Below are 25,226 nucleotides of genomic sequence, written 5' to 3'. Positions count from 1 at the left end.
ATCTAACAAGAGCAAACTGAAGTGGATCCCTTCACTGTGTCATTCGAATACACCATAAGGGGCTGGGGTCTAACAACTAAGTTAACCTGAGCTACAAGGAAGGAAGGCCCAGGCGTCACCTCTCAGCTGCCTTCCTGGGAGGAGTTGCAAGCCCTCTGTGAGGGAACTAAACTGGGTACACCACCACCATCTTGTGGCCACAGTGTAGCTATGGCAGCAGTCAAAGTGCTGACTGAAATCTGAGAAGACAAAGGGGAGTCCTCGCAGAGGCTGACTGGAGAGCTGGGCTGGCTTCCCAGGGTCACCGGAGGGACTGTTTGTGCTGTTCTGGGAGCCCTAGTTCAGCCAGGGGCTCTGCACCTCTAGGAGTCTCTGTTTGCCCAAGGTCTTAAGGTTTTCTCACAGGATCCCAGTTCACCAGTCCTGGCCCGTCTGCTGTCAGTTTCTGCCTCAGTTATTCACCTTGTCTGGCTCTTCGGGTTTGCTTGGGATGAGTTAATGTTTAGAGCCTGGCTATTTCCCTACAGCAGGCACCCCAGCCATCTAGGCTACCTGGCTAGTCCACTGTTCACACCCACCCTGGCTATCTATAGCCCTCCCTCACTTTCCCCCCAATATTTCCTTTGAAATACCAAGCAAAACAGTTGTCAGGATAAAGACCACCTTTAGTTTCTCTCCTCCTGTTTCCCAGGGACTGGCATGTGTAACTGATGCTGGACAGCCCTCTACCACCGAGGTCCACCCCAGGCCTTGGAATCTCTTTGAGATCAGGGCGGTCCTGAATCTGATATCCTCCCACCTTGGCCCAAGTACTAAGAAATTTACATTTAAAAAACTTACTTGGTATGAACACACACACCACAGACTATATGTGGGAGCCAGAGGATAATTCATGAGTTGTTTCTCTATCATGTGGGGGATGGCCTTGAATGCCAATCCTCAGGCCTTTAGCAACCCAAGGACTAGGCTGTAAGACCACATGGAGTACTGAGAAAACTATTTTAATAGGTCCCATCATGCGACTCTGACTGACCTAGAAGGCCATTTCATCCTGTCAACCGCCTGTTTTTGGGGGATTGTTTCGGCTATTCCTAAAGGCAAACTGAATTTTTTTTATTAATATCCTCTTGAAGAAATATGGCTGGCTTAATTTAGCTATGTGACCCTGGGACCCTAAAGGCAAATGAGACTCCCAGTTGAGTATATTAGGAACTAGGCAGAGAACAAGGGTTCAAGATCACTTTTATTTGCAGAGCCTGCAACTGTTGGTTAACAATGCTAGCTATGCTGGTACAATCTGCAAGCCATTCTCCTGGAAAGCATTCAGCTAACAGAATCTCTACAAACCAGACCAGGGACCAACTGGGACATACTTCAACACGCCAGGGAAGGGGCTGCTCATTCCCTTGCTCTCCACATATTTTCAAACAAGATTTGTTTAATAGCCAAATGCAACTCAAACCCATAACAAAGCAACTAGCCATCTTCAATATCACTGATTCCCTCCCCGCCCCCAGAATAGAAAGCAGAGGGAAGAGGGGAGACTCTTCCTAAGAAAAACCTGGCTAGACCCCAATGGAGCAAAGATAGCAGAGAGGCTGGTGTCCAAGGATATCAACAGGCAGGCACCAAAACAGGCTGTGCAGAATCAAAGCAGCCTGGCCCCTCAGACGAGAGGTGTTTCCGAGAGCCTCACTTCCATGGGATTAGATTAGGGGGTAACTGATGTGATTCACCACTCTCTGACCCTCAAATTAAAACATGATAAACTCTGAACCTTTGACTTCAAAATTTACTACGCCCTCCTGAGAAATTCCACAGTTGTCTGTAGGCCAGGATACATAACAGCCTGGGCTTCCCGCCCCCCTGCTCACCCTTGGGTGCCCACCCAACACTGATTGGATATTCCGACTCATAAAATGACTTTTTTTTTTTTAAAAGGACATTCAGTGGGCATGCTCCTCCCTCACTCTGTGGACTCCACTCTTTCATGCCCCCCCTCTTCCACCTTGGGGCACACTACAGCATTCCAGTACTGGCCTGATGGAAGCTGCCTAAAGTGCCTTCCTGTGACTCCTACACCAGCCACTGTCATGGGGACGTGGGGTGAGGAGTGGAGACAAGACTTTCCCCGAGGAACACTGCAAAATGCAGAAGTAGGTCTGGGAAGGTTAGCTTATGTCCTGTAGCCAAGCCTGGATCTGGTGCAGGCTCTTACCAGCATCTCAGTCCTTGACTTTGAGTAGCAGCAATACTGGTCTGCAGCGCCTCCTAGGGGTGACTGAGCTCCTTGCGCTGTTCACAACTTAACAAGTTTGCCTTTTTCTTATCCCTGCCCCATTTTTTTTTTTTTTTAAATTAAAAGTAGAGGTAGCTCCTAGGATGATAAAACTCTACCTAGAATGGCAGTATTTTGACTTAATGAAGCAGAAAAGTAAAAGTCTTGAATTAAAACAATAATAAAATAATTGATGAAGCTGAATAAATTAAAGTTAAGAGTCATCCACGAGGCCCTCTCCTCCCTTCCAGCCTATCTTTGGTATTTGGCCAGCAGCACTTGGGCGGCTTTTCTCTCCTCGTGACAGGCCAGGGTCTACCCAATAAGGCCTTCTTCATGGGATGCTCAGTGAGAGCAGCCTAACACGGTGTTGCAGACTCCAGTCTGTGCTGTGCTTGTCCAGCTTTGGCAGACAGTCCTGACAGGGAAGGACTCTTACAGAACAGAAGAGTGTAACGGCAGGGTGCCCTAGGCTCCAACCTGGGAGTGTAGGAGACAGGTCCAAGGAATGGAAGGCCCAGGTCTTTCTCCAGGTACCGTACAGCTGGCCCCTTTGCTTACTGCTCTGCAGCAAAGGGAAAAGGGACGGGGCAGAGGGAAGCTCAGGCTGCTACCATTTGGCTTCAGAGCTTCTTCAGGCGACTGTACATCTCTCTTTTGCTCTTTTCTCCTGCCCAGGTCCGGCTCTTGGTGCGGAACTTCTTTAGGTCTTCTTTAAAGTCTTCATGGTGCATTGGCCGGTAGCTGGGGGGTTCACAGTGAGACTAAAGGAACAGGAGAGACACGGTCAGGATACGCCTGCCTCATATCATCTGGCTTCCTCTGCCTAGAGCTGCAAGGCTGGGAAGGCAGCAAGCAGGTGCCAGTGAGCAGGAGCCTGGCACTTAGCAGATGCATAGTGCGCCCCCAGACCCCGGCAAGCAGCAGCCACAACCGACCCAATGGCCCAGCATGGGGGCGTGGGGACATGCTCACAGACATCTCACCTGGCACTTCAAAAAGAACTCCTTGTATCCCCCCTTCAGGACATACAGCTCAGGGTAGTGGAGCTTGGGGTACTCATTGCCGAGCCTATCTCTCTCTCTCACATATCGGCACCTAGTGAAAAGAAGTGAAGGACACAGTCGGGTCACCTCCTTCAGGCTAGGGGACAGGACACAACACAGGTGGTGTCCTGGCACTCCTTCCACCTGCCTGCTGCCGACACCATCTGCAGCAATAGCTTAGAGCCAGCGTGCTCTCCATTCTGTCCATGGTCCCCTCATTCTGCTCCTCTCACCCAAGTAGAAGTCTTCCTTCTTGTGCCTTTAAACAGCCGAGGCCTTCTACTTCCCCGGTAGCTACTAGAACCCCGTGTCTCTCTGCACTCTGCCTGAGCGGCACGAAAGCCACAGTTTTCAGTGTCCTACTGTGTGCCGCCTCACATCTCATTCACCCCACTCGTCTCCTGTCCTCTATCTGGGAGCTTCCACTCATTGACCTCATTTTGAAGGACTTGTGAACATTTTGTACAATTCTAAGTTTTTAAAATATGCTTGTCTGCCTCCTGTCTACTCTGAAATGTCCCTCCAGGAAGCTAGACTTTTGGTTTGCTATGTTGTTAGTGTTAAATAACAATAAGAATTTGAGAGTGGATGCAAGCCCCCACTATCTCCATTCATGTGTGAATATTCAGTCCTACTCAAATGGGTGGGTTGTTTTCTTTTTTGTTGTTGTTGTTTGGGTGACAGGATCTCACTATGTCACTGTAATGAGATCCTGTAGTAGTCTAGACTGACCTTGAATCTGAGTGCTGAAATTAAAGGCATGCGCCATCATACCTGCCCTTGAACCCAGGACTTCACAAATACTAGAGAAGTGCTCTATCTGATATGAGCCACACTCCTAGCCTAACAGTACGTTAGTGTGCTTCTTATAGGATCGCATGCAGCTCAGGCTGGCTTTACACTTCTGATCCTCTGCCTTAGCTTCCCCAGGGCTGGAACCAGACATGCACCACCATGCCAGATGCTGTTTTAGAGTATCGCCAGCACATCAACATCTGCAGAGGAAGCTCTCCAGACTTTTCTGCCCTTTGCTTAAGGAACAACTGCTTGGACGTTATGAGACTAGTCGGTAGAACGCAATACAGTGGGGGAAACTGGGAGAGCCGAAGTAAAAATCAATATAAAGGACCAACAAGAGTGAGTCATTTGGAAAGAGGCTGAACCCATGGTGATACTACAAAGTTACAACTGGTATCACCGTAAGACTGAACTGGAGAAGCCTGAAAATCATTTGCAATCAAAACGTAAAGGTTAAGTTCATCAACTACATTCAAGAAATATGTCTGGGCTGGGTGGTAGTGTCACAGGCCTCTATACCCAGCACCCAGGAGGCAATGAAGATGGATCTTTGGGTTGGAGGCTAGCATCATCTACATGTCCTGAGTTCCAGAACATTTAGGACTCAACAGAGAAACACTACCTTGAACCCCTTCTCCACCAAGAAAGGAGGAAAAATGTTTGGGAGAGCAAGATGGGTAAAAGCTGCTCAGAAATCCACACAGCAGAGCACTCCCCCAAGCTGACTTCTGAACTCCATATACACACTATGGTAGGGCACTTTGCGCGTGCACAAAATAAAAAAAAGTATAAAATAAATACTAATCGTAAAAATGTCTATTTGGCCGGGTGCCTAAATCCCTGAGGCCAGCCAGCCTATTCTACAGACTGAGTTCCAGAATAGCCAGGGTTACACAGTGAAACCCTTTTTTGAAGGGGAAAAAAAAAGGCTGTTTGAAAGACAAATCAGTGGACAGAAGTCCAACTAAGGGAAACTATGTTATAATAGGAATTATAGTTTCCACAAAAGCCATGTATACACATAATGTGTAGACTGGAGCAGCACTGGAGCGCCTTGTGACTTTGTGAAAGGTGCCTGTGTTAGGGTTGTGACGTGTGCCCTGCTCTCCACTGTCAGGAAGCCTCCGCCCCAAAGCCTTATTCTCTGTGGTACTCACATTCGAGGGCCTCTTTCAGAGGAAAACTCACAGTGGAACACGACAATGACACGCTTGCCATCAGTAGGCACAATAGGGTTCTTAAGTAAGAAGTCTTCAACCTCTTCTTCCATGTGCAGATTCACGGCACCCTGTGGAGACAGCAGACACTGAGCACCTGCTAAGCCACACCCAGGAGTCTGTAGGTCCCACGGCCCAGCAGCGCAGTAGACCACCTGCCTGTTATGTCAGTGAGGCTTTCTCTGTAGGCCATTTCTAAATGTCACTTCATAAAGTCAGAAGCTAATCCCCACTCACATTTAAATCCTGCTTTTTATGGTAATACTAAACAGGCATGACCAGCTCCTTCCTTCTAGAAATCTGGTGTTCCAACATGTCCCTTCCCAAGGTAGGCAGCCTGACTCAACAGCAGAGCCTTGGTACAGATACCAGGGCCATGCTGCCAAACTGGCTTCTTTTACTCAGGAGCTCTGGGGTGCTCAAACATTCATATTTAAATATCCCAAATGCTGTGGAACTCTTTGTGGCCCCACTGAATAGCTTAGACATCAGGGATGCCACCTAGAAATGCCCTGAAACAGGACAGTATGAGGGAGTGAAGTGGAACTGGTGGGAATATTCATTCAGTTTGTGTATATTGGCCGTCAGCCAAGAGATGTCACTATCCCACCTTCTAAGACTCCCAAGATAATAAGTCTCAAGAATCCAAACCTTGATGTGACCTCCTTCATACTCATATGGGTATCGGCAGTCAATGATAACAAACTCTTTAATGAGACCGGCAAACTTGCCATTCAAAACAGATGCCATCTATGAAGAGAGAGGGAAGAGGGTGTCATTTGCTGGCTGTCAGGTAACGAGATTCCAACTCCCCAAATGCAGTGGGTTCCAAAAGCCTGACTTACAATTTCTGGAGAAATATATTTCAAATCCTGATGCTTCCCAGAGACTGTATTAAAGAGATAACCCTTTAGAAAATGAAAAAAAGGAAACAGAAAATATTTAGAGGAACGTGAAAGCTTGCAAATATTAAGGTTTATTCTGCTGCCTGTGTGGTAGGAAGCAGCTTGAAAAACAAACCGAGAAACAAACATAAGTCAATACTATATGCTAATTACCTTTCTATGCACTTAATCAACATCTAGATATTTAATTATTATTGTTTAAGGAGATATGTTTTCATTATGTAGAGCAGTCCAGCTCCAGACTCCGAGGTGAGCCTGCTCCTGGGGTAAGTTAGTAAATGATTATGCTCACCCTCTGGGTCTGGTCTTACCACCTAAGGAGTCCCGAGTCTAGATCTGAACACAGAAACCACAGGTCATTTCCTTTCTCCACTGGCTTTTCTTTTGTTACTGTTTTGTTTTGTTTTGTTTTTCAAGACAGGGTTTCTCTATGTATCCTCAGACACAGAGACCTGCCTGCCGTTGGAATGCTGAGATTAAAGGTGTGCAGTAGCTGCAGCACCGCCCGGCACCTTCCCCCACCCCCCTCCTGTTTTTTTATCAGGAATTCTCATCTTAGTATGAGAAATCACTTAAATGCAGAGAGGACAGTCAGGCCGTTGTGGTACAAGTTTAGTCCTAGCATTAGGGGTTGGGAGGAGGCAGAGGCAGGCGATCTCTGAGTTCAAAGCCAGTAGGGACTACAACGAGTTCCAGGACAGTCAGGACTGCATAGAGGAACTGTGTCTGGAACAGCAAACACACACGCAGTGAGGAGATCAGGTGTGACTCAGGAATATAATAACAGCATTTGGGAGGAGGATATAAGTTCAAGAGCATCCCTAGTTTGGAGTTTGGAGCCAACTTAGAATATGAGGTGGTTCTGTAACAAATAAAACCACAAAGACAGTGGGTGTGGTACTGTAGGCTGAGGCAGTAGAACTAGGTTAATTTGGGTAAAATAGTGAGGCCACGCCTTGGAAAGCGAGACAACTTGCTCATGTGATGGGCACCTGGTTGCTCAGGATGGAGTTAGGTAGTGAGAATGGAAGAACATCTTGGCCCAAGCCTAACAAGGACGAACACCTCAGTGCTACTCAGTGCTGTTTATCCCCCTCAAAAACTCCTTGTTCTTCCTTGTTTTGTTCTTTTTAGACAGGGTCTCTCTCTATATAGCCCTGGTCCTTGAAGTTACTGTATAGACCAGGCTGGCTTCAGTCTGTCTAGCTCTGCCTTACAAATGCTAAGATTAAAGATGTGGGCCATCATGGCTAGCTGTACTGTACCATAGCTCAGGCTCATGCTTTCCCAGACACACTGGTCAGAGTGAAGGTAACCGTACAGGGAACCACCGAGCCAGCAAGTCTCATGACCACCACGTGCCTCATCCTGACAAGTTCAGCTGAGCTGATTGTTCTTTAGCTTTTACTTTTAAAACTGCTGCCTTGGCGGCACCCAGGGGCTGCCTTGAGGAAGGAAGGAGCAAGGTAAGTGGGGTTCTAGCACCCCTTGCCAACACCACCGGACTAGAGTGACTCTGCTTGCAGTTACCTTGGAGAAATCTCCTATAAGGTCTCTTGGGTCACTGTCCAAAATGTTCTCAATGGTTCCTTTGGGGGAAGACATCAGGGATAGAGACTGGGATGGAAGCTGTAAGAAATCCAAGGTAGAGAATGAGACCAGGGTTTTGATTAAAAGCTCTACAATTATTTACCTTTACCATGCCAAGAAAAGGAAACTGAAATATGAATGCCTATAGTAAGTAAAAGATTCTGTACTGTGACTTAAGCAGAGGAAGGATAGCTCCATGCTATCTAGTAACTAGTTGAATTTCCCTGAAACCCACGAATCTCTGGTTGGCCTGGAACTTGATAATGTAGATCAGGATAGTCTCAAACTCAAAGAGTGCACAGAGATCACCGGCATGCCGACACACCAACCAGCACCTGTCCTCTTTTACTGTTCGCAATGAGAACTGTTGAGGTGATACCAAGACAGGCGTGAGATACAATCCCAGAGGCAGGAGGACTGCCACAATGTTGAGCCTAGCCAGGGCTATATGGCAAGAATCTGCCTTAAAAATAAAAATTAAAAAACCAAAAACCAAATCAAAACCTGAACCTGACACTGTAACAGAAGATCATTGTCATGTATCTCACAAAATAACACATAATTACTTTATCTCAGTAGAGTTCCTGAACTTCTGATAAGGAAGGTTTTTGTAAGAAAACAAGATTTGAGTTGTAAAGATCATTTGGATGGCTTCTAACTAAACAGCCTTCTGTTGTGATTCTGCTCTACAGCTACACAAGGAACCACTGTGTAAGCACGCCTGAGAACTGTAATCTAGAGGCAACAGGCGTAAGATTAGAACTTTGAACTATTTCTTTTTCTCTTCCAAGGACAGCAGTAAACCTTTCAAGGCACGATGACGTCAGTGAGGTGCTCAGAGGGTAAGAGTACTTGAATGTGCCTGACAGTCCTGGGATCCCATGGTGGAGAGAGAACCAAGGCTGCACAGTTGTCCTCTGACCCCACACATGCCATAGCACACACAGGACTTGCACCACAACAGTATTTAAAAGAAGGGCAGAGGGGAGTGGGCACATTAAGATTCTTTCTCAAGCCCAGTCTGTCAGGTTAGAGAGACCCAGACAGCACTCTTTGATGCCCCCTTCCTTAAATAGGAAATTAGAGAGGCAGATAGATCTATTCTTTGTTTAGCAATATCAAGAAGCTGGAGCCATTCTATTTTATAGATAGGTTCTTGTGCACCATGGCACAGGCACAGGCACACACACACACACACACAACAAAATTTCAAACCAAAACAAAAACCTGGGTATGGCTTGTGATTCTAGCACAAGGGAGGTAGAGACAGAGGAAAAGTTCTCTGACCTCTAAATGTGCACTGTGGTATTTATATCCCTACCTCTTGATAAATGAATGGCATAGGAAAGTAAGAAAGAGCAGAGATGGAGCAATAGGCACAATGCCCTGGGTTCAATCCTCAGCACCAAGCAAACTTGTCCCCCCAAACACAAACCCCACACCCTAAAAAACAAACAAAACCCCACATAATGCGGGCTGAAGAGATGGCTCAAGAACTCTTTGTTGTCTCCAGTACTACATGGTGGATTACACTGTTAGTACTTGCAGTTCTAGGGGATCCATGCCTTCCCACCCTGTGGGCACCAGAATTGCACGTTGTACAGACACATATGCAGACAACAATCCTACACACAGTAACAGAAGAACCAACTCCCCCAAGTCCATATACCATCCGATCACTAGAAAGCTATGGTGGTTTCAATGGATGTACCCACAGTTGGAGCATTAATATGGGGTCCCAATTGATGGCACTGCTTAGGGGACTAGGAGAAGTGGTGGCGTAGCCAGAGGAAGTTGCCACTGGGCTTCTTTTCTTTTTCTCTTCTTTGTGCTTTGAGACAGAGTTTCTCTGTGTAGCTCTGGCTGCCCTGGAACTCTGCTGTAGACCAGGCTGGGCTCAAACTCAGAGATTTACTTTCCTCTGCTCCACCATGTCCAGCCTTGGACACCTAATCCTAATGCCACCCCCAGGTCACTCTGCTTTTTCTGCTCCCATGCCTTTCTGCCATGCTTTCCCTCAGTGATGGTAATACCCTTAAGCCCCACACCCCTTTCTGTAACTTGCCTTAGCTGTGGCGTGTTACCACAGCAATCAGAATGAAGCTAATACAAACACCTGAAATGAATAGCACATTACCAACCACTACTCAGAAACAGAAGGAATGCAGCTCACACCCTGCTACTGAGCACGCCATTCTGGAAAATGATCTGGCAGCACCTGCAAGACTGAATGAACCATACACCTGGTCCATGGCACAGCAATTCTACCCCTATGAGATTATCTAGGGGATAAAGAGGAGTACTGGACTCTATAGACCAGTAGGAACCTCTAGACATGACAAGTGACTCAAGTTCCTTAACAAGACAGACAGAATGCAGGATGGTGGTGCACACCTGTAATCCAAGCACCAGGAGGATCACAAGTTCCAGGCCAGCCCGAAACAAGACTCTGCCTCAAAAGCCAAAGCAAAATAAAAACCTAGCAACAGATGACACAATCTTCTAAGTAAAAACAAACAGAAGCAAATAAAAGTAGCAAGGCTTGCTGGGCAGTGGTGGTGCACTCCTTTAATCCCAGCGTGTGGGAAGCAGAGGCAGTTGGATCTGAGTTCAAGGCCAACCTGGGCAGCCACAGATATACAGAGAAACCCTGTTCAGAAAAAAACAAAACAAAAGAAAAGAGCAGTAAGGCTTAGTAAGGACAGGACAAGCAAGTTGAGACGTTTAGAGCCACGACTGTTGTTAGGACTCTGGATCAAGGGAGAAGGTAACTAACCTGGGCGGGCTCCGGAACATCCGCCTTCGCCTTCACAGGGCTGGGCACACTCTTCCTCCTCTTTGTACCCCGAGGAGGCTCCTCGTGAGACCGGTCTGCTCTCTTCAACACCGCCCGAGTGCTGGAGCCGCACGGGGAAGGGGAGTCAAACAGCCCGCAACGATCGGCCTTAGGGTCAGAGACAGGTCCAACCTTGGATTAAAATCCAACCACTTGAATGGCAGTTAGTCTAAAACCCAGCCCCAAGGTCAACATAGTTAAGGAGTACTTTGTTTAGTGGCTCAGCTCCTCAGAACTCCACATGCCGAGTAACTTACAAGGTTTGCAGGTCTCCTCATGACAAGGGGAGCTGTCCAGAGGCTTGCCATGCATGATGGGGTCTCCTCATCATTCTAGAGCAAGAGAAAACTGCTTTTAAATACATCTAGCAGAGGGGCTAGGAAGAAGAAAAAGACCCAGCAACCAAATGTTTTGCAGGTAACTCTCCTAAGAAATGCCAGATAAGCCTAGATAAGAAGTTTTGTGTTTTGTTTTGGAGACAGAGTCTTACTGTGTTTGGCTAGCATCCTGAATGTTAAAATTTCTGGCATGGAACACCAGAGCAGGCCTGTTTCTTCTTGGTACAAGGGATTGATTGAGCCTAAGGCCTTGTACACTCCCCTAAGCACATGCTATATCTTAGTTCCAGAAGTATCTCAAAACCTTTCTCCTTCCCTATCGTTAGTGTCCCTCAGGGTAAGGAGAAAGATCTTACCAGTATTATCTGACCTATCACCCTGCTGGATTTAGTCAAACAGACAGAAGACTCAATGAACTCTCACAAAATGAACTGTTTTTTAGGAGGCTTCTGCAGGCTGGTTAGAATGAACAGACACGCCCACACCCACAGACTGTACCTTCATATTCTCGCCATCCAGAAGGTCTATGAAGCCATCATCCTCATCGGACAAAGTGGCTTTTACAGGTGACTGGGGTATAAAAAGAGGACTGAAATTTCCTGATTCACTTTCATTTGAAGATAGCTGAAAGACAAAATTAGCAAGAACTCTAGACCACTTTGATTGCTTAGGTGGACTGCTGAAAGAAAGGAAAGAAAAAAAGAAAGAGAGAGAGAGAGAGAGAGTGAGTGTGTGTGCACCGTGTGAACCTAGCACCCTCAGAGTCAGAGAGGGGACTGTACTCCCTGGCTCCTGAGCTCATCTTGCAGTGAGAACTAAGGCCATGTGCTAAAGGCTGTGATCAGCTAAACCTGTTGAAAATACAAGTGTCAAGCCGGGTGGTGGTGGCACACGTCTTTAATCCCAGCACTTGGGAGGCAGAGGCAGGGGGATTTCTGAGTTTGAGACCAGCCTGGTCTACAAAGTGAGTTCCAGGACAGCCAGGGCTATACAGAGAAACCCTGTCTCGAAAAACCAAAACCAAAAAAAAAGAAAAAGAAAAAACAAGTGTTTATGGATCACAAAATAGCGGATCAGAGAAAGTTCAAGAAAGCCCAAGTAACTCCAGACAAATGGAAACAAGGGGAGTTTGTTCTAAACTCTACCATATTCCTTTCTTTTTATTTCAGGAGACAGGACAGTCAAGGATGAGATAAAACCTGTGAACCTCTTTCTTCCACTTCCCAAATGTTGAGATCACAGGTGCACACTACCAAGTTTGGCCTCTAACCTAGCTCTCCATTAGGACTAAAGAAGCTGGTGCTGGAAGGATGGCTCCATGGGTAAGAGCAAATACTGCTCTTGGAGAAACTTTGAGTTTAATTTCCAGTATCTCCATCAGACAGCTCACAGCTGCCTGTAGTTCCAGCTTCACATGATCCTAAGGCCCTGGCCTCCTAGGGCAGCTATATGCATGTGTGCATACCACCCCGCTCCACAAAATTAAAAAAAGTGATTTAAACTAAAATGACAGCTGCCCAGTATTTAAATGAGGGATTATGATGTCCTAGACAGCAACAAAATCTTTACAACTATAGTCCCATTTAAGGCACACCACTCGCTTCTGGTAGTCAATCTCTTTTTTCTTCATTGTGACTAAGTGTTCCCAGTGTTCATTCTATCTCAGTCCCAGGTGTAGCTGGGACTACGTGTGTCGACATAGCCAAATAATCTTTTGCTTTTTGTTTCTTGAAACTGATGCTTAAGGGGTACCAAGATCATACACCTCATCTATGCAATGCCCTACCTTGAAAACGAATTTGGTGTAGTGGCAAACACTTGTGATCCTACAGGCAGGAGCAAAAAGAATTCAAGACTAGTTTTGACAAATTTGAGGCTAGCCTAGGGATTTAAGGGATTCTGTCTCAAAAAAAAATTGCGAGTAACAGCAAACTCTCCAGTCCAAACAAAAGCCAAACCAGTAGATAAGCACAGGCTTTTAAAGTCTGCATCCCCAGCATCCATAATACAGGTGCTCTTAATGCTTAGGCAGTTACAGATCTTAGCACTCTCACTCCCAAGTGTCTACCAAAACCAATCAGTTTCAGATATATTTTCAAACTATTATCATGTACTGAGGAACCTATAGTTAAATTCTAGTGTTTTTACATGTCCTTTGATGAGTATATCAACTTCTCTAATGAAACTTTCTAATCTGCCAAATGAGGCAACTCCAGTTAATTCATAGGCCTCAGCCATGAGCCATCAAACAATAACAGTAAACTTGCTTTTCTGTTTTTGAAACAGGATTTCATGTAGCCCAGGCTGTTCTTAAATCATAGCAGAGCTGAGCACAACCTTGAACTCCTGGCCCTCCTCCCTCTACCTTCCAGATGCCACAGCGCGCGCGCGCACACACACACACACACACACACACACACACACACACACACACACTCTCCATGTTGTAAATACGAAAGCCACACACACACACACACACACACACACACACACACACACTCTCCATGTTGTAAATACGAAAGCCAAACCACGTACCATCCGAGCTGGGGCTGAATTCTGCCTGTGTGTAAAGGGATCTTTACTCTCCTCGTAGATGTGACGAGATGCAGGTCGTATTGGCTTTTTAAATTCAAATGCTTCCTGCAAAACAACATATTTGAAATATTTTCTACTGTCCATAAAACAGCTCTAGGGCTGGTGGGGTGGCTTGGCTGGTAAATACACTTTCTGGGAAGCCTGAAGATGGATTAGAATCCCATCCCTGTACCCCACACAGTGGAGAGAGAACACACTCCTGAAAGCTGACCTGTCTTCATGTGCACCGCGGCACGCTCCCACCCAAGGCTTTCTCTTTCACTAAATAAAATTAAGGAAAATTTGTTGAGTCTAGAGAGATGGCTTAGCAGTAAGAGCAGAGTTCCTTTCAATTCATTCATTCTGTATTCTGTATTCTGAGACAGGGTTTCTTCCTGGAGCCGTGACTGTCCTGGACCTCAGTCTGTACACCATGCTGCCCTTGTCCACCTGCCTGTCTCCCAAGTGCTGGGATTAAAGATGTGCAACCCCCACAACTGGAGAACACAGTTCTAAAAGACCCAGGTTTGATTCCCAGTACCCACAGGTTGGCTTACAACCATCAGTAATTTGTTTCAGGGGATCTGACACCCTCTTCAGGCCTTTGCAGACACCAGGAACATACATGGTACACAGACATACACCAAAGCAGAACACCATGTGCAGAAAGATGCATGCCTATCTTTAAGTTACAGAAGCACACTTGTTATTAAGTACTAAAACCAGTAACTGCTAATATCAGTTTTTATTACTAAGTACTCTCTGAACATAAGCTTATCTAATCATCAAATACAACCTGCCTGTTCAGTAAGAAAACTACATCTACAGGTTCAATGGTGTGCCTACGATCTTGAAGCCAGAGAGGACCACTCCAGAAAGTTATTTAATCTATCTATTTCTCCTTTAGAGCAAAGCTTCCAGGAAGACAACCTTGGGAGAAGTCAAGTTTGAGTCAAGAGCTACATCTAGACTTTGGTCCAGTTGTACTGGAAAGGTTGACAAACTGCTCCAAGCAGTCAAGGAGGGAATCCATTTGCATGGAATACCTCATGATGTCTCCCTAAGTTGCCAGACAAAATCTGCTTTCATACAAGACGTAGGTTTTGTAAGGGTTATTGACTGGTATTTTGGCAGGAAATGGGAAACAACAAATATATGGAAATAGAGTGGCCGAGAGGCAAGCCAATCAATCTGACCAACTATTCTAGACAAGACACCCTGTACAGTTTAAGAGAGAAAGCCAGGCAGGGCACACATGGACTTCTGGATAAAACACACCATCCTCAAAGCAACCATTTCAGATATTCTCCACAGAACTTGCATGGCTTTGGATTTTAGCGTTTCAATCCAGTGTTTATAAATGTGACAGATACTCATCGGAGGAAATAAGGTACAGGAAAAAGGCGCTGGCCTAGCAAAACTCCAGCATCACAAAGCTAGGTAGAAGAAGCAAGATTCAAAATCAGATTTCTCTACTGAGAGGCTAGGTGTGGCCTTTCCATTAGTCAGGTTAGATGGCAGCCCAACCATGTCACTTGTCAGCTGCTGACAGACACTTAGGTTTCACTGCCAGCTGGGGTTGCCATGGTGATGCTATGCTTACATTTTCTTTATTTTCATCCTGGTCGATGAGGTGAAAGGTGTCGTGGTCTAGAGAATCAGAGTGGCTCCTCTTCAGGGCTGGGCTACATCCCAGGAGCTTCTGCTATCAAAGTAAAACAGAGAAATTGAGTTCACAGAGGCAAGCACAATGGAAAACTCAGGTTACCTTTTTCTTTTTTTAAGATAAGGTTTCACTTTGAAGACAAGGCTGGCCTTGAACTTGAGATGACCTTCCTGCCTCAGCCTCCCAAATGCTAAGATTACATGTTTGACCTATTATACCCAGCCAAAACTTTAATTCTTAAAGAAATGAAGTGGGGTTTGGAAAAACTAGCTTACCACCACATAAGTGCCCAGGGGTTCAACCTGCTCTAACTCAGAATGGCCTTCCACCTAATCAGACAAGGTGCATTGACCTCTTGGCAGGTATGATATAGTGCCATACCAACCCCCTAGTAACATTTGCATAAAAAGAACATTTCCTGGTTTGATAAAACTGAGGTGAGTACAAAGTCCACAAGAGGCTGTTACTGTTGAAGTTCCTCTAGGTAATACCTTACTGCCTATGTGTTTACAGGGATGTAGAAAAGCAATGCCCACTTTCTCATCGTAGGGAAAGGTGTTTGATGGAGCAATTTACAGGTATTAGCTCAAAACAACAGAACTTACAGGTAGGGAATTTATTCTCGTCAGGGAAATTTCAAGGCTGTAATGAGATCAAAAAGGTAAACATAAGAATAAAGAGATATTCATATGAGCAGATTCACATTGCTCAACCTAGAGTAGGGGCATGGCATGGTTCTCATTGTAGCATATACAAGAATAGTGTTCTCTGATCTCAGGAGCGCCCCAGATCGAAAAAACCAACCCAACCCAAACCCCAAGATGTCTCCTACAATACATACATCCGTTCATTTAAGGCCTAACGTCAAAAAGGAGAGCAGGGGAAATTACAGCTAACCTAAAGGGGGGGAAGTCCTGCAAACTGCTGGTATGAAGCAGCACTCATTCCCAGTAGTGTTTCTAGCATCCGAGCAACTCAGCAGGCACAGCTAACTACAGAGCTCTAGTCCACTGTATGAAGAACGTTATTCAAAAATTAAGTTTTGACCAGGAGCAACAGCGCATACCTTTAACCCAGCACCCATGAGGCAGGCAGGCAAGCCAGGGCTTCAAAATGAGATTCCATATCAAAAGCTAACCAACAAGTTTCTTCCTTTTGGGAGGTTCTAGGGATTCACCCTGCCTGGGGCCTCACATACCACACGAGCACTCTATCACCGAGTTTGCACTTTATTTATTTATTTATTTATTTATTTATTAATTAATTATATGTAAGTACACTGCAGCTGTCTTCAGACACCAGAAGAGGGAGTCAGATCTCATTAGGGATGGTTGTGAGCCACCATGTGGTTGCTGGGATTTGAACTCGGGACCTTTGGAAGAGCAGTCGGGTGCTCTTTGCACTTTGAGACAGGATCTTACTACATTGCCCAGACAGGCCTTGAGTGTCTGATCCTTTCGCCTTAACTTCCCGAGTAGCTGAGACCGCAGGCCTGTGCCACTGGGCTTACTTAAGGAAAACTTTCCTTCTAAGTAGAAAATTTTAAAGTAACGAATACATACTTTTCTTTACTGTCCAAGGGCCCAGGAGAATCTAGACAGAAACCTTTGAGAAATAAAAACAAAATTCTTAGGAAGTAATACACATTCTGGTGTTAAGCAACATTTCCTAAGTGCACCCATGGATCCTCTATTTGCAAATACCATCAAGGGAAACAAGATTGAAGAGGCCAACTAATATCAAGATTGACTGATTTTTTTTTCCCCAGATAGTACTGACCCCTCTAAGTTTTTGTGGAGTTATTTTTTCAAATGTACTCATTTAGGGGTATGAAAAATACAACCAGGTAAGTTCAGTTCCAAGGGGCCAATCTGGTGTATATAGTGACACTGTGTCTTCAAAAAGTAGCGTTAGAGAGATGTTTCAGAAGAGCACAATTGCTCTTGTAGAGGACCTGAGTTCAATTCCCAGCCACCACATGCTAACGCCAGTAACTCAGTTCCAAGGGATCCGACACCCTCTCCTGGCCTTTGAGGAAAGTACACACCACATGCACACACGAGAGGCATGTGAGCCAACATCCACATATATAAAAGCACACATTAAAAAAAAAAAAAAGAAAAAAGAACTGGAATAAAGATTTGGCGCTTCTTCTCTTCATAAACTGTCTCAGGAGCTTCCTCTGTACTCTACTAAAGGGTGTTTGTCACTTCACACCACACCACACCACACCACAATTTCTATGTGTACTGTTGCCAATTAAATTCCTAGGCAAGATGCTTCCCGAATGGCTGACTCCAGATGAATGTGAAGGCTGAACGGACACCTGGAGTGGTCAGGGGGATGGATGGTGGCCCATGCCTTTAACCACAGCACTCAAGAGGCAAGAGGCCAATGTGATCTACATGGTGAGACCCTGTCTCAAAATAAATAAATTGATTTAATTAAATTCTTAAAAATAAGTGGCTTAGTGGTTAGTAGCACTTGGTGCTCCTGTAGAGGGGACAAATTCAGTTCCCAGCAGCCATATCAGGCAGCTCACAATGGCCTGTAACTCCAGCTCCAGCGGCTCTGATGCCTTCTGATCTAAACACACACGAGCACATACATAGACACACATGAACAGTAATGGCAATACCTGAATCGGTCGATTCTGAGGAGCCCATTCTCTGTAGACTGCTGTTATTTCTCACTTCCATTTTCTCACAGTCACTGAAACCAAGAGAGGCACCTCCACATGAGCAATTTCTAGCACATGATTAAAAAAAAGGTGACATACAGGCCACGAAGTAGCCAGGCTGCCACAAACCATCTTTGAGAGACCAAGCCAAGGACACCCCACTTGGCCACCCAGAATACCCCAGTTGGCATTTAAACAAAGAAAGGAGTGAGTGGTTTGGCCTTGGGCCACATTGTCAGACAGGCCTGTGGCAAGGGCTGGGTTTCCTTAAAGGAGAGCCTCAGTCTGAGGTTCTGAGTGAGCCAGGAGTAAGGGCAAAGGTGACTAGGCCAGGAGTCCCAGCTTTTCAGGGTTTGCAAAAGTTGTAAGACAAGTTTAGGAGGCGAAATACCCAACATCGAAGGAAAAGCAACTTCACTAAAAATAGTGTTAAGCATTTTTGTTAGTGATAGTGGTGTAGGACTACAAAGTCCTCGAAGATTTCCAATATGGAAAAGTTAGGTAAAAAGTGATAGCTTAAAAAAGGTAGTAGATGGGTAGATACAAGAAACGTGCCGGCCAGGTGGCTGCATAGATTTTACACAAATGCAAGAAAAGAAAATGCCACGTCCCTTTGTTGAGAAGGAACAAAGCTTACAGGAAACTAAGATCCGGCGCGGGTGGTTCAGCAAAGAGGGCCTAGGAGGACCCATTCTCACCCTCCCTCCCAACCCCCATAAGGGTAGATTCCAAAGACTTTTCTGGAATAGAGACAGCGTAGAGAGAAATCTGAAAGGGGTGAACAAGACAGGATGCCCAGCAGGCTTCCTCGATCTCCGCGGTCTGGCTCTTGGCTGAGGATAGCCCTGGACTATCCGAACGGCCTCTCCCGCCCAACATTCCGCCCGGGAGGGAGGGTGCACATGGCGGGCCCTAGCCAGGCCATTCCGGGTCGGAGCATCAGAACCAAGTGGACAGACTCTGTTTCCTGCTGGATCATCCCGAGGGCCGACCAGAGGCCAGCGGCCTGGGGCATCGCTCGCTGGTCTCTCACCTGCCCAGTCCTTCCAGCTGGTCCATGGTGACCGTCAGGTTGGTGACAGGGGACAGTCCGCCAGCAGCTGACGCGCCAAACAGCATCTTCCCCGTGGGCTGCGGCGCAGGCGTGGGGCTGCAAGCGAAGAACAGGCGGCGGCGGTGGGGGGGCTCCGGGCCCAGTTCCATGGCGCCGCCGGGCCTGCCCGGACTCCCGCTCCGTCTTCCTCCGCCTCCGCTGCGCCGGGCCCCGCCCCGCTGGCACCGGCTTCAGCCGCGTGCCACGCCACCAGCGCCCGCGGGTCAAACACAAACACGACCCCGCGGTTCAGAGACGCGGCCGCCACGGGCAGCGGCGCGGACCGGCGAGCGTAGGGGACTCGGCAGGCGCCAGGCACAAGCACCGGTGCTTCCCTCTCTGTCCCGCGAGGCCCGCAGGCGGGCGGGCGCCTGCAACCTCAAGATTAAATCCAAACAAACTCCGTGGAGGAAGAGTCTTGAGACCACCGCTCCGACTAACTCGCCTCACTTTTTTTCTCCCTCCTTGCTCCGTAGCCGGCTCGCAGAGAAGGAACCTTCACTTCCCTCACCACCAAAGTGGCCTTAGCGTTAATTGCTGCACACTCAGGATAGCCGCCGCCCCGCCCCTTTCCTAGTTGGCGCCAAACGGAATTCACCAATCAGGAAGCAAACTTCTCCTCGCTCCCGAATGACAGCTGAGCCGGACCAATGAGAAGGAAAGGAGGAAGCGTCTCGTGGGCCTCCTCGAGGTCACGCCCTCTCTCGGTGGGGGCGAAGCCTGAAGAGTTGGGAGGTGGCTGAAATGAGAAAGGAGTCAATGAAACTTTCTGTGGGGGCGCTAGTCCCTACCGAAAGGCCCCGCTCTTTTTCAGTTGCATGCTGGGTAGTGTAGTTCCTACAGCGTGTGCTACACACCTGTCTGAGCTACTGAGCATAGTGCTGTGCACTTTTTTTTTTTTTTTTTTTTTTTTTTTTTTTTTTTTTAGGAGACAGAGAGACTAGGGAAGGCCATCTGGACCAGGCGTTGGCTCTTCTCTAACTGTGTGGTACAGTACCATGGATCCTGGATCCCTCTTTTCCTTCACAGGACTTCAGGCTCTGATTTTGTCTTTCTTTTTTTCTTTTTCGAGACTGGGTTTCTCTGTGTAGCCCTAGCTGTCCTCGAACCCGCTCTGTAGACCAGTCTGGCCTCGAATTCAGATCGATCTGCCTCTGTCTCTGCCTCTCGAATGCTGAAATTAAAGGCATGTGCCACCATTCCTGCTCCAGACTCTGATTAATTAATTTAATTAATTTTTGAAATAGGGACTTTTTTTTTTAATAGCCCGGGCTGAAACAGGAGTAGTTGAGAGCTATGATCCACAGATAGCAAGCAGAGAGAAGGGGGTGGGGGGAGGTGGGATGGAGAAAGGAAGAGGGAGAGGGAGGGAGGGAGGGAGGGAGGGAGGGAGGAAGAGAGAGAGAGAGAGAGAGAGAGAGAGAGAGAGAGAGAGAGAGAGAGAGAGAGAGACTTTGCCTGGTGTGGGTTTTTAAGAACTCAAAACCCACTCCCATCTACACACCTGTTCCAACAAGGCCACACCTTCTCTAAAATCCCTCCCAAACAGTTGGGGATCAAGCATTCAATCATATGAGCCCATGGGAGCCATTCAAATCACTGTAAAAGTACTAGGCAACATTTAGTGTTTATGTACATGACAGTGTTTCATGTGTGATAACTCTACTAGTGTACTTAATCTTTACAAGTCTTACATCACAAAAATAATTCCAGGAGGGACCAGAGTGAAGGGAAGGTAGTTACTTTATTCACTATTTAGATGAATAACCATTATATCACAAGACATGGTTATGGGCTTCTTAAGTATCTTCACTATGGCCATATTTGTGATTCCATATATTTTTCTTTTGAGACAGGGTCCCGTGCAGTCAGGCTGGCTTTGGACTCTCTATAGTCAAGGATGGCCTTGAATTTGATCTCCCAGTTCACCACTGAACTTAGTTTTGTGCTTGTTAGGTAAACACTTCTAAGTAAGCTACATCCCACCCTACCCCCATTGAGCTTCCCCAGTTACATTGCTCAAAGGATGTAATTTGAGCTGGGGAAGGTGAGAAATACCTGCAACTACAGAATGTGGGAGTTGGAAGCAGAAATTTAAAGTCACCTTCAGCTGCACAGGGAGTTCTAGGCCAGGTGGGGCTACTTAAGGCCCTTCTCAAAAAACAAGCAACACCAAAAAAAAAAAAAAAAAAAAAATGTAAAGCGGGGCGTGGTGGCGCACTCCTTTAGTCCCAGCACTCGAGAGGCAGAGGCAGGCGGATTTCTGAGTTCGAGGCCAGCCTGGTCTACAAAGTGAGTTCCAGGACAGCCAGGGCTATACAGAGAAACCCTGTCTCGAAAAACCAAAAAACAAAAAAAAAAAACAAAAAAACAAAAAAACAAAAAAAAGAAAAGAAAAGAAAAGAAAACAACAACAACAACAAACCTAAGCAACAACAACATTAAAAAAAAAGTCTTGGAGCTGATAAGATGTCTCAACAGGTGAAGATGCCTGTGAGCCAAACCTGATCTTTATTTTTCGAGACAGGGTTTCTCTGTATCGCCCTGGCTGTCCTGGAACTCACTCTGTAGACCAGGCTGGCCTCGAACTCAGAAATCCCCCTGCCTCTGCTTCCTTAGTACTAGGATTAAAAGTGCGCACAACCACTGCCCCATCAATGTGTAAAGATCAAACAAAATTGAAGTAACACGATATGAGTTGGCTTGCTTATTTCTCTTAAAGGTTTTCTCTTGTAAACGAAGTTGCAAGGGAGCTTGTACAAGGCCACAAACTTTCTGGCCCTGAGTAAGCAGAGCTGCTATTTCAGTGTTCTTCATATTTGTTGCTTGTTAGTGGTACTGAGGGTGAGTTTATTTTTAAGAGTTTTTATTATTATTTATGTATGTATATGTGTGTCTGTGTATGTGCAAGTGCCTGATAAAGCCAGATGCATGTCCCATCCCTCAGAGCTCCCATTACAGGTAGTTCACAGCGACCTGATATTTGTGCTAGGTGTTGAACTTGGGTCCTCTGTAGAAACAGTACCTGCCCTTAACCCCTGAGCCATCTCTGCTGTGGTGGACAGTCTTTTCAGACAGAGTTTCTTGTATCCCAGTCCCTGGCCTCATGGCCTAAAATAGTTTTGAACTCTGGTTTTATGGATGCCTGTTCCCAAGAGCAGGGACTATAGGAATGTGCCACCATCTCCAATGTAGACTGGGGTCACACAAAAATAATATAGACACTATCTCAACCTAGCTGTCTTGCTTTTTTTCCCCACACATCATATATATTAGAGATGGTTTGATTTCAGCAGATAAGTGGCTAACAGTTTGGAAAGACAGATTGTTTTTGTTTCATGCTAATTTGATCGGAGGTCACATGCTAAACTCTACATTCCACTGAGCTGCCTTCCCAATCCAGCTCAAAGAAAAGGGTTGGTTTGTTTTGTTTTTGTTTTTCAAAGGGTCTTGATATGGAGTTCTGGCTCCTTTAGAAGTTATGTAAAGCAGGCTGGCCTAGAACTCACAGAAATTCACCTACCTCTGCCTCTGTAGTGCTTGCACTAAAGGAATGGTCCACCACAAGCAGGTTTTAAAAGTTCACAGTTTTGAATTAGGCAGAGTGGCGTCCACCTGCAGTCTGAGCACTTGGGAGGTAGAAGGGGGAACTAGGAGAATAATGCATTTGAAGTCACCCTGGGCTATACAGTAAGCCCAAGAGACCCTGCCTCAGAAGGAAAGGAAGTCCCCGCCCTCTCCTTAGACATTCTGGTCCTCTGGGTTAGTTTGGGTCCCACCTGAGATTTATATAATTAAAAAATTCTCTAGATTATTTGAAACAGCTAGGTTTGGGGACTACTGACCTGACTTTTTCATTTTGCTTTTTATTTTGCCCTACCTTCTCTGGATCTTGCTATATATAGCCCAGGCTGGCTTCAACTTTGCAACAATTCTCCTGCCTCTAGCTCCCAAATCCTGGCATTACAAACATGAATCACCATGCCCAGCGAGACCCCAGGATTTAATTATATTAATTAAATGGTAGTTGTATTGGTTGTTATGAGTAATAAGTTTTGTAGATGGTATTTGGGGAACAGGCCATCTGCTCTGTAGATACAAAACTATGGCTTGTATTTCAAAGGGAATAGGAATTCATTCTGGAGCCAGAGATGAGTGACCATGGCCCAGAAACACAGATTCAGGCTACCCCAAACACCCAACACTTTCACTGATAACACAAAGAAAATTATAATCAAGGTACTTTAAAAATACATTAGCGGTTGGGCCTGGTGGTACAATCCTCTATCTAATCTCAGAACTCAGAAGACAGAGGCAGGAGGAAGCCAGTTTGGTCTACACAGTGAGTTCCAGGACACCCAGGAGTAGAGAGATAGACCTTGTCTTAAAAACAAACAACCAAAATAAATAGAAAATGAAAATACATAGGTGGGTCCAGTTTGGTGGTACACACCTTTTAGTCCCAGCAAGGGGAGGCAGATCTCTGTGAGTTCTAGACCAGCCTGGTCTACCTAGTGAATTTCCAGGATAAGCCAGGCTTCATAGTGAGACCCTGACTTAAAACAAAATAAGACATTGTTGGAAATAGCCAAACAGAGGATCTCTGTATGGATGCCAGTGCTTTCTTAACCACTGAGCCATAGCTCCAGCCTCTTATCTAATAACAGTCTATGCCTTTGGGCTGATGCAAGCAAGGAGTCAGTGGGCACATTCCAAAATGGTAGTCGCACAGATGTTAGGGGAAACACAGAGATGGCAATAAACAGTTATTTAGAGGGTTAAAGATAGCTCAAGATAACGTGTCTCCAGACTTGCCTCATTCTGGGGCTGCTAACTGCTAAACCTGAAGTTTTAATCGGTCAATCAACCTTGGTGACTGTTTTACCAGGGAGGGTGTGGCCTTCTCCTGGAAACGGATTTACCTCCTGGTTGTTCAGTGCGAGCTCAGGAATGCCAACAGTTTCCAGCACAAGCTTCATGATCGATCTTTCATAGGCTTTCCCTGTACTGTTCCCAACATTCCTGGTCTCCTCCCCTCCCTCAGCTCAGAGAACTCTTACATCCCCCTTTCTAACAGGACTCTGGAAGAGTGCACAGGGCATCCTTAAATGGAAACACTCTTTCTAAACTTCCTGCCGCCGCCCCTCCCCCCGCCCCCCACTGCCCCTCTACACAAGACAGCACTTCCTTCCCTCTGCTCCTCTGCAGGGCTGGGTTCAGGTGAACCCCCTAGCACTGACTCCTCCCAGATTGGTCCTTCTAACAGTAAATCTAACTACAGCCTATTGCTAAAGCGTGTAAAGCATCTCTAGTTGTTACAAAGCAGGGGCTGGGCTGCCCTCGGTAAACTACGCTTTGAATTCTAGGCCAGGCTGGACTACCTGAGACCCTGTCTCAGGAAACAAATGAGTGTGGCATGGCAGCATACATCTTTAATCCCAGCACTTGAAAGGCACAGGCAGGTGGATCTCTGTGAGTTCAACGGCAGCCTGGTTTACGTAGTGAGTTCCAGGACACTCAGGGCTACATAGTGAGACCTGTAGTAATAATAAATAAAATAAAAGAAAGAAAGAAAGAAAGAAAAAGAAAAGGAGGGAAAGGAGGACGGAGGGGGGAAGGAGAGGTGAAAATTACAACCTCCCATGGTTGAAGATACAGAAAATAATATTTTATATATATATATAACATATATATATATATTTTCAAGGAATGGTAGCACGGGCCTTTAATTGAATACCAGCACTCTGGAGGCAGAGGCAGGCAAATGTCTATGAGTTTGAGGCCAGTTTGGTCTACATAGTAAGTTCCAGGTCAGCCAAGGCTACATAGTGAGACCCTGTCTCAAAACAAACAAAACCTTATACCAATAGGCTCACAATGAAGCTCATCTGGCAGAGAGGTGCCATGTTTCAGTTCCCAGCACCACATGAGAGCAGCTGAGGTAGTACGGGATAAACCTGAATCCCAGGATTTTCAAGGTCTAGGCAGGAGGATCAGAAGTTTAAGGTCATCCGTAGCTACACAGTAAAATTCAAAGCTAGCCATGGATACAATGAGACGGGTCTCAAAAAATAAAATAAGAGCCTAGAGAGATGATTCGGCGATTAATAACACTTGGTGCTCTTATAGAGGATACTGTTCAGTTCCCAGCCCCCATGCCATCTCTGTTTCTAGTTCCTGGAGATCACACACCCTCTCCTGACTT

General features: G+C 46.2%; 1 protein-coding gene and 1 non-coding gene across 5 annotated transcripts; both read right to left on the bottom strand.

Moving 5' to 3' along the window:
• Positions 1-1,225: 1,225 nt before the first annotated feature.
• On the bottom strand, positions 1,226-19,603 carry Cdc25a (cell division cycle 25A). Of its 4 annotated transcripts, none has more exons than XM_006511930.4 (15): positions 18,962-19,603; positions 17,887-17,960; positions 16,811-16,853; positions 15,854-15,890; positions 15,186-15,284; positions 13,544-13,648; positions 11,507-11,632; positions 10,928-11,002; positions 10,611-10,802; positions 7,775-7,873; positions 6,185-6,247; positions 5,991-6,089; positions 5,280-5,410; positions 3,265-3,376; positions 1,226-3,042 (listed from the first exon to the last, which is right to left on the bottom strand). In XM_006511930.4, the coding sequence occupies exons 1-15, from the start codon at positions 19,129-19,131 to the stop codon at positions 2,902-2,904; spliced, it is 1,566 nt and encodes a 521-aa protein (XP_006511993.1). In that variant the 5' UTR covers positions 19,132-19,603; the 3' UTR covers positions 1,226-2,901. The 4 variants fall into 4 exon arrangements, with proteins under 4 accessions (XP_006511993.1, XP_006511992.1, NP_031684.3 ...); XM_006511929.4 differs by having other exon boundaries at positions 15,186-15,287; positions 18,962-19,596; NM_007658.3 differs by having other exon boundaries at positions 1,231-3,042; positions 10,611-10,778; positions 15,186-15,287; positions 18,962-19,542.
• On the bottom strand, positions 5,411-5,478 carry Mir7089 (microRNA 7089). The gene has a single exon (NR_106057.1). It is a non-coding gene; the product is annotated as a microRNA 7089 (primary transcript).
• Positions 19,604-25,226: the final 5,623 nt, after the last annotated feature.

Source organism: Mus musculus, chromosome 9 (assembly GCF_000001635.26).
Source record: "Mus musculus strain C57BL/6J chromosome 9, GRCm38.p6 C57BL/6J".
Taxonomy (NCBI): Eukaryota; Metazoa; Chordata; class Mammalia; order Rodentia; family Muridae; genus Mus; species Mus musculus.
This window is presented reverse-complemented; position numbering and strand designations above follow the sequence as displayed.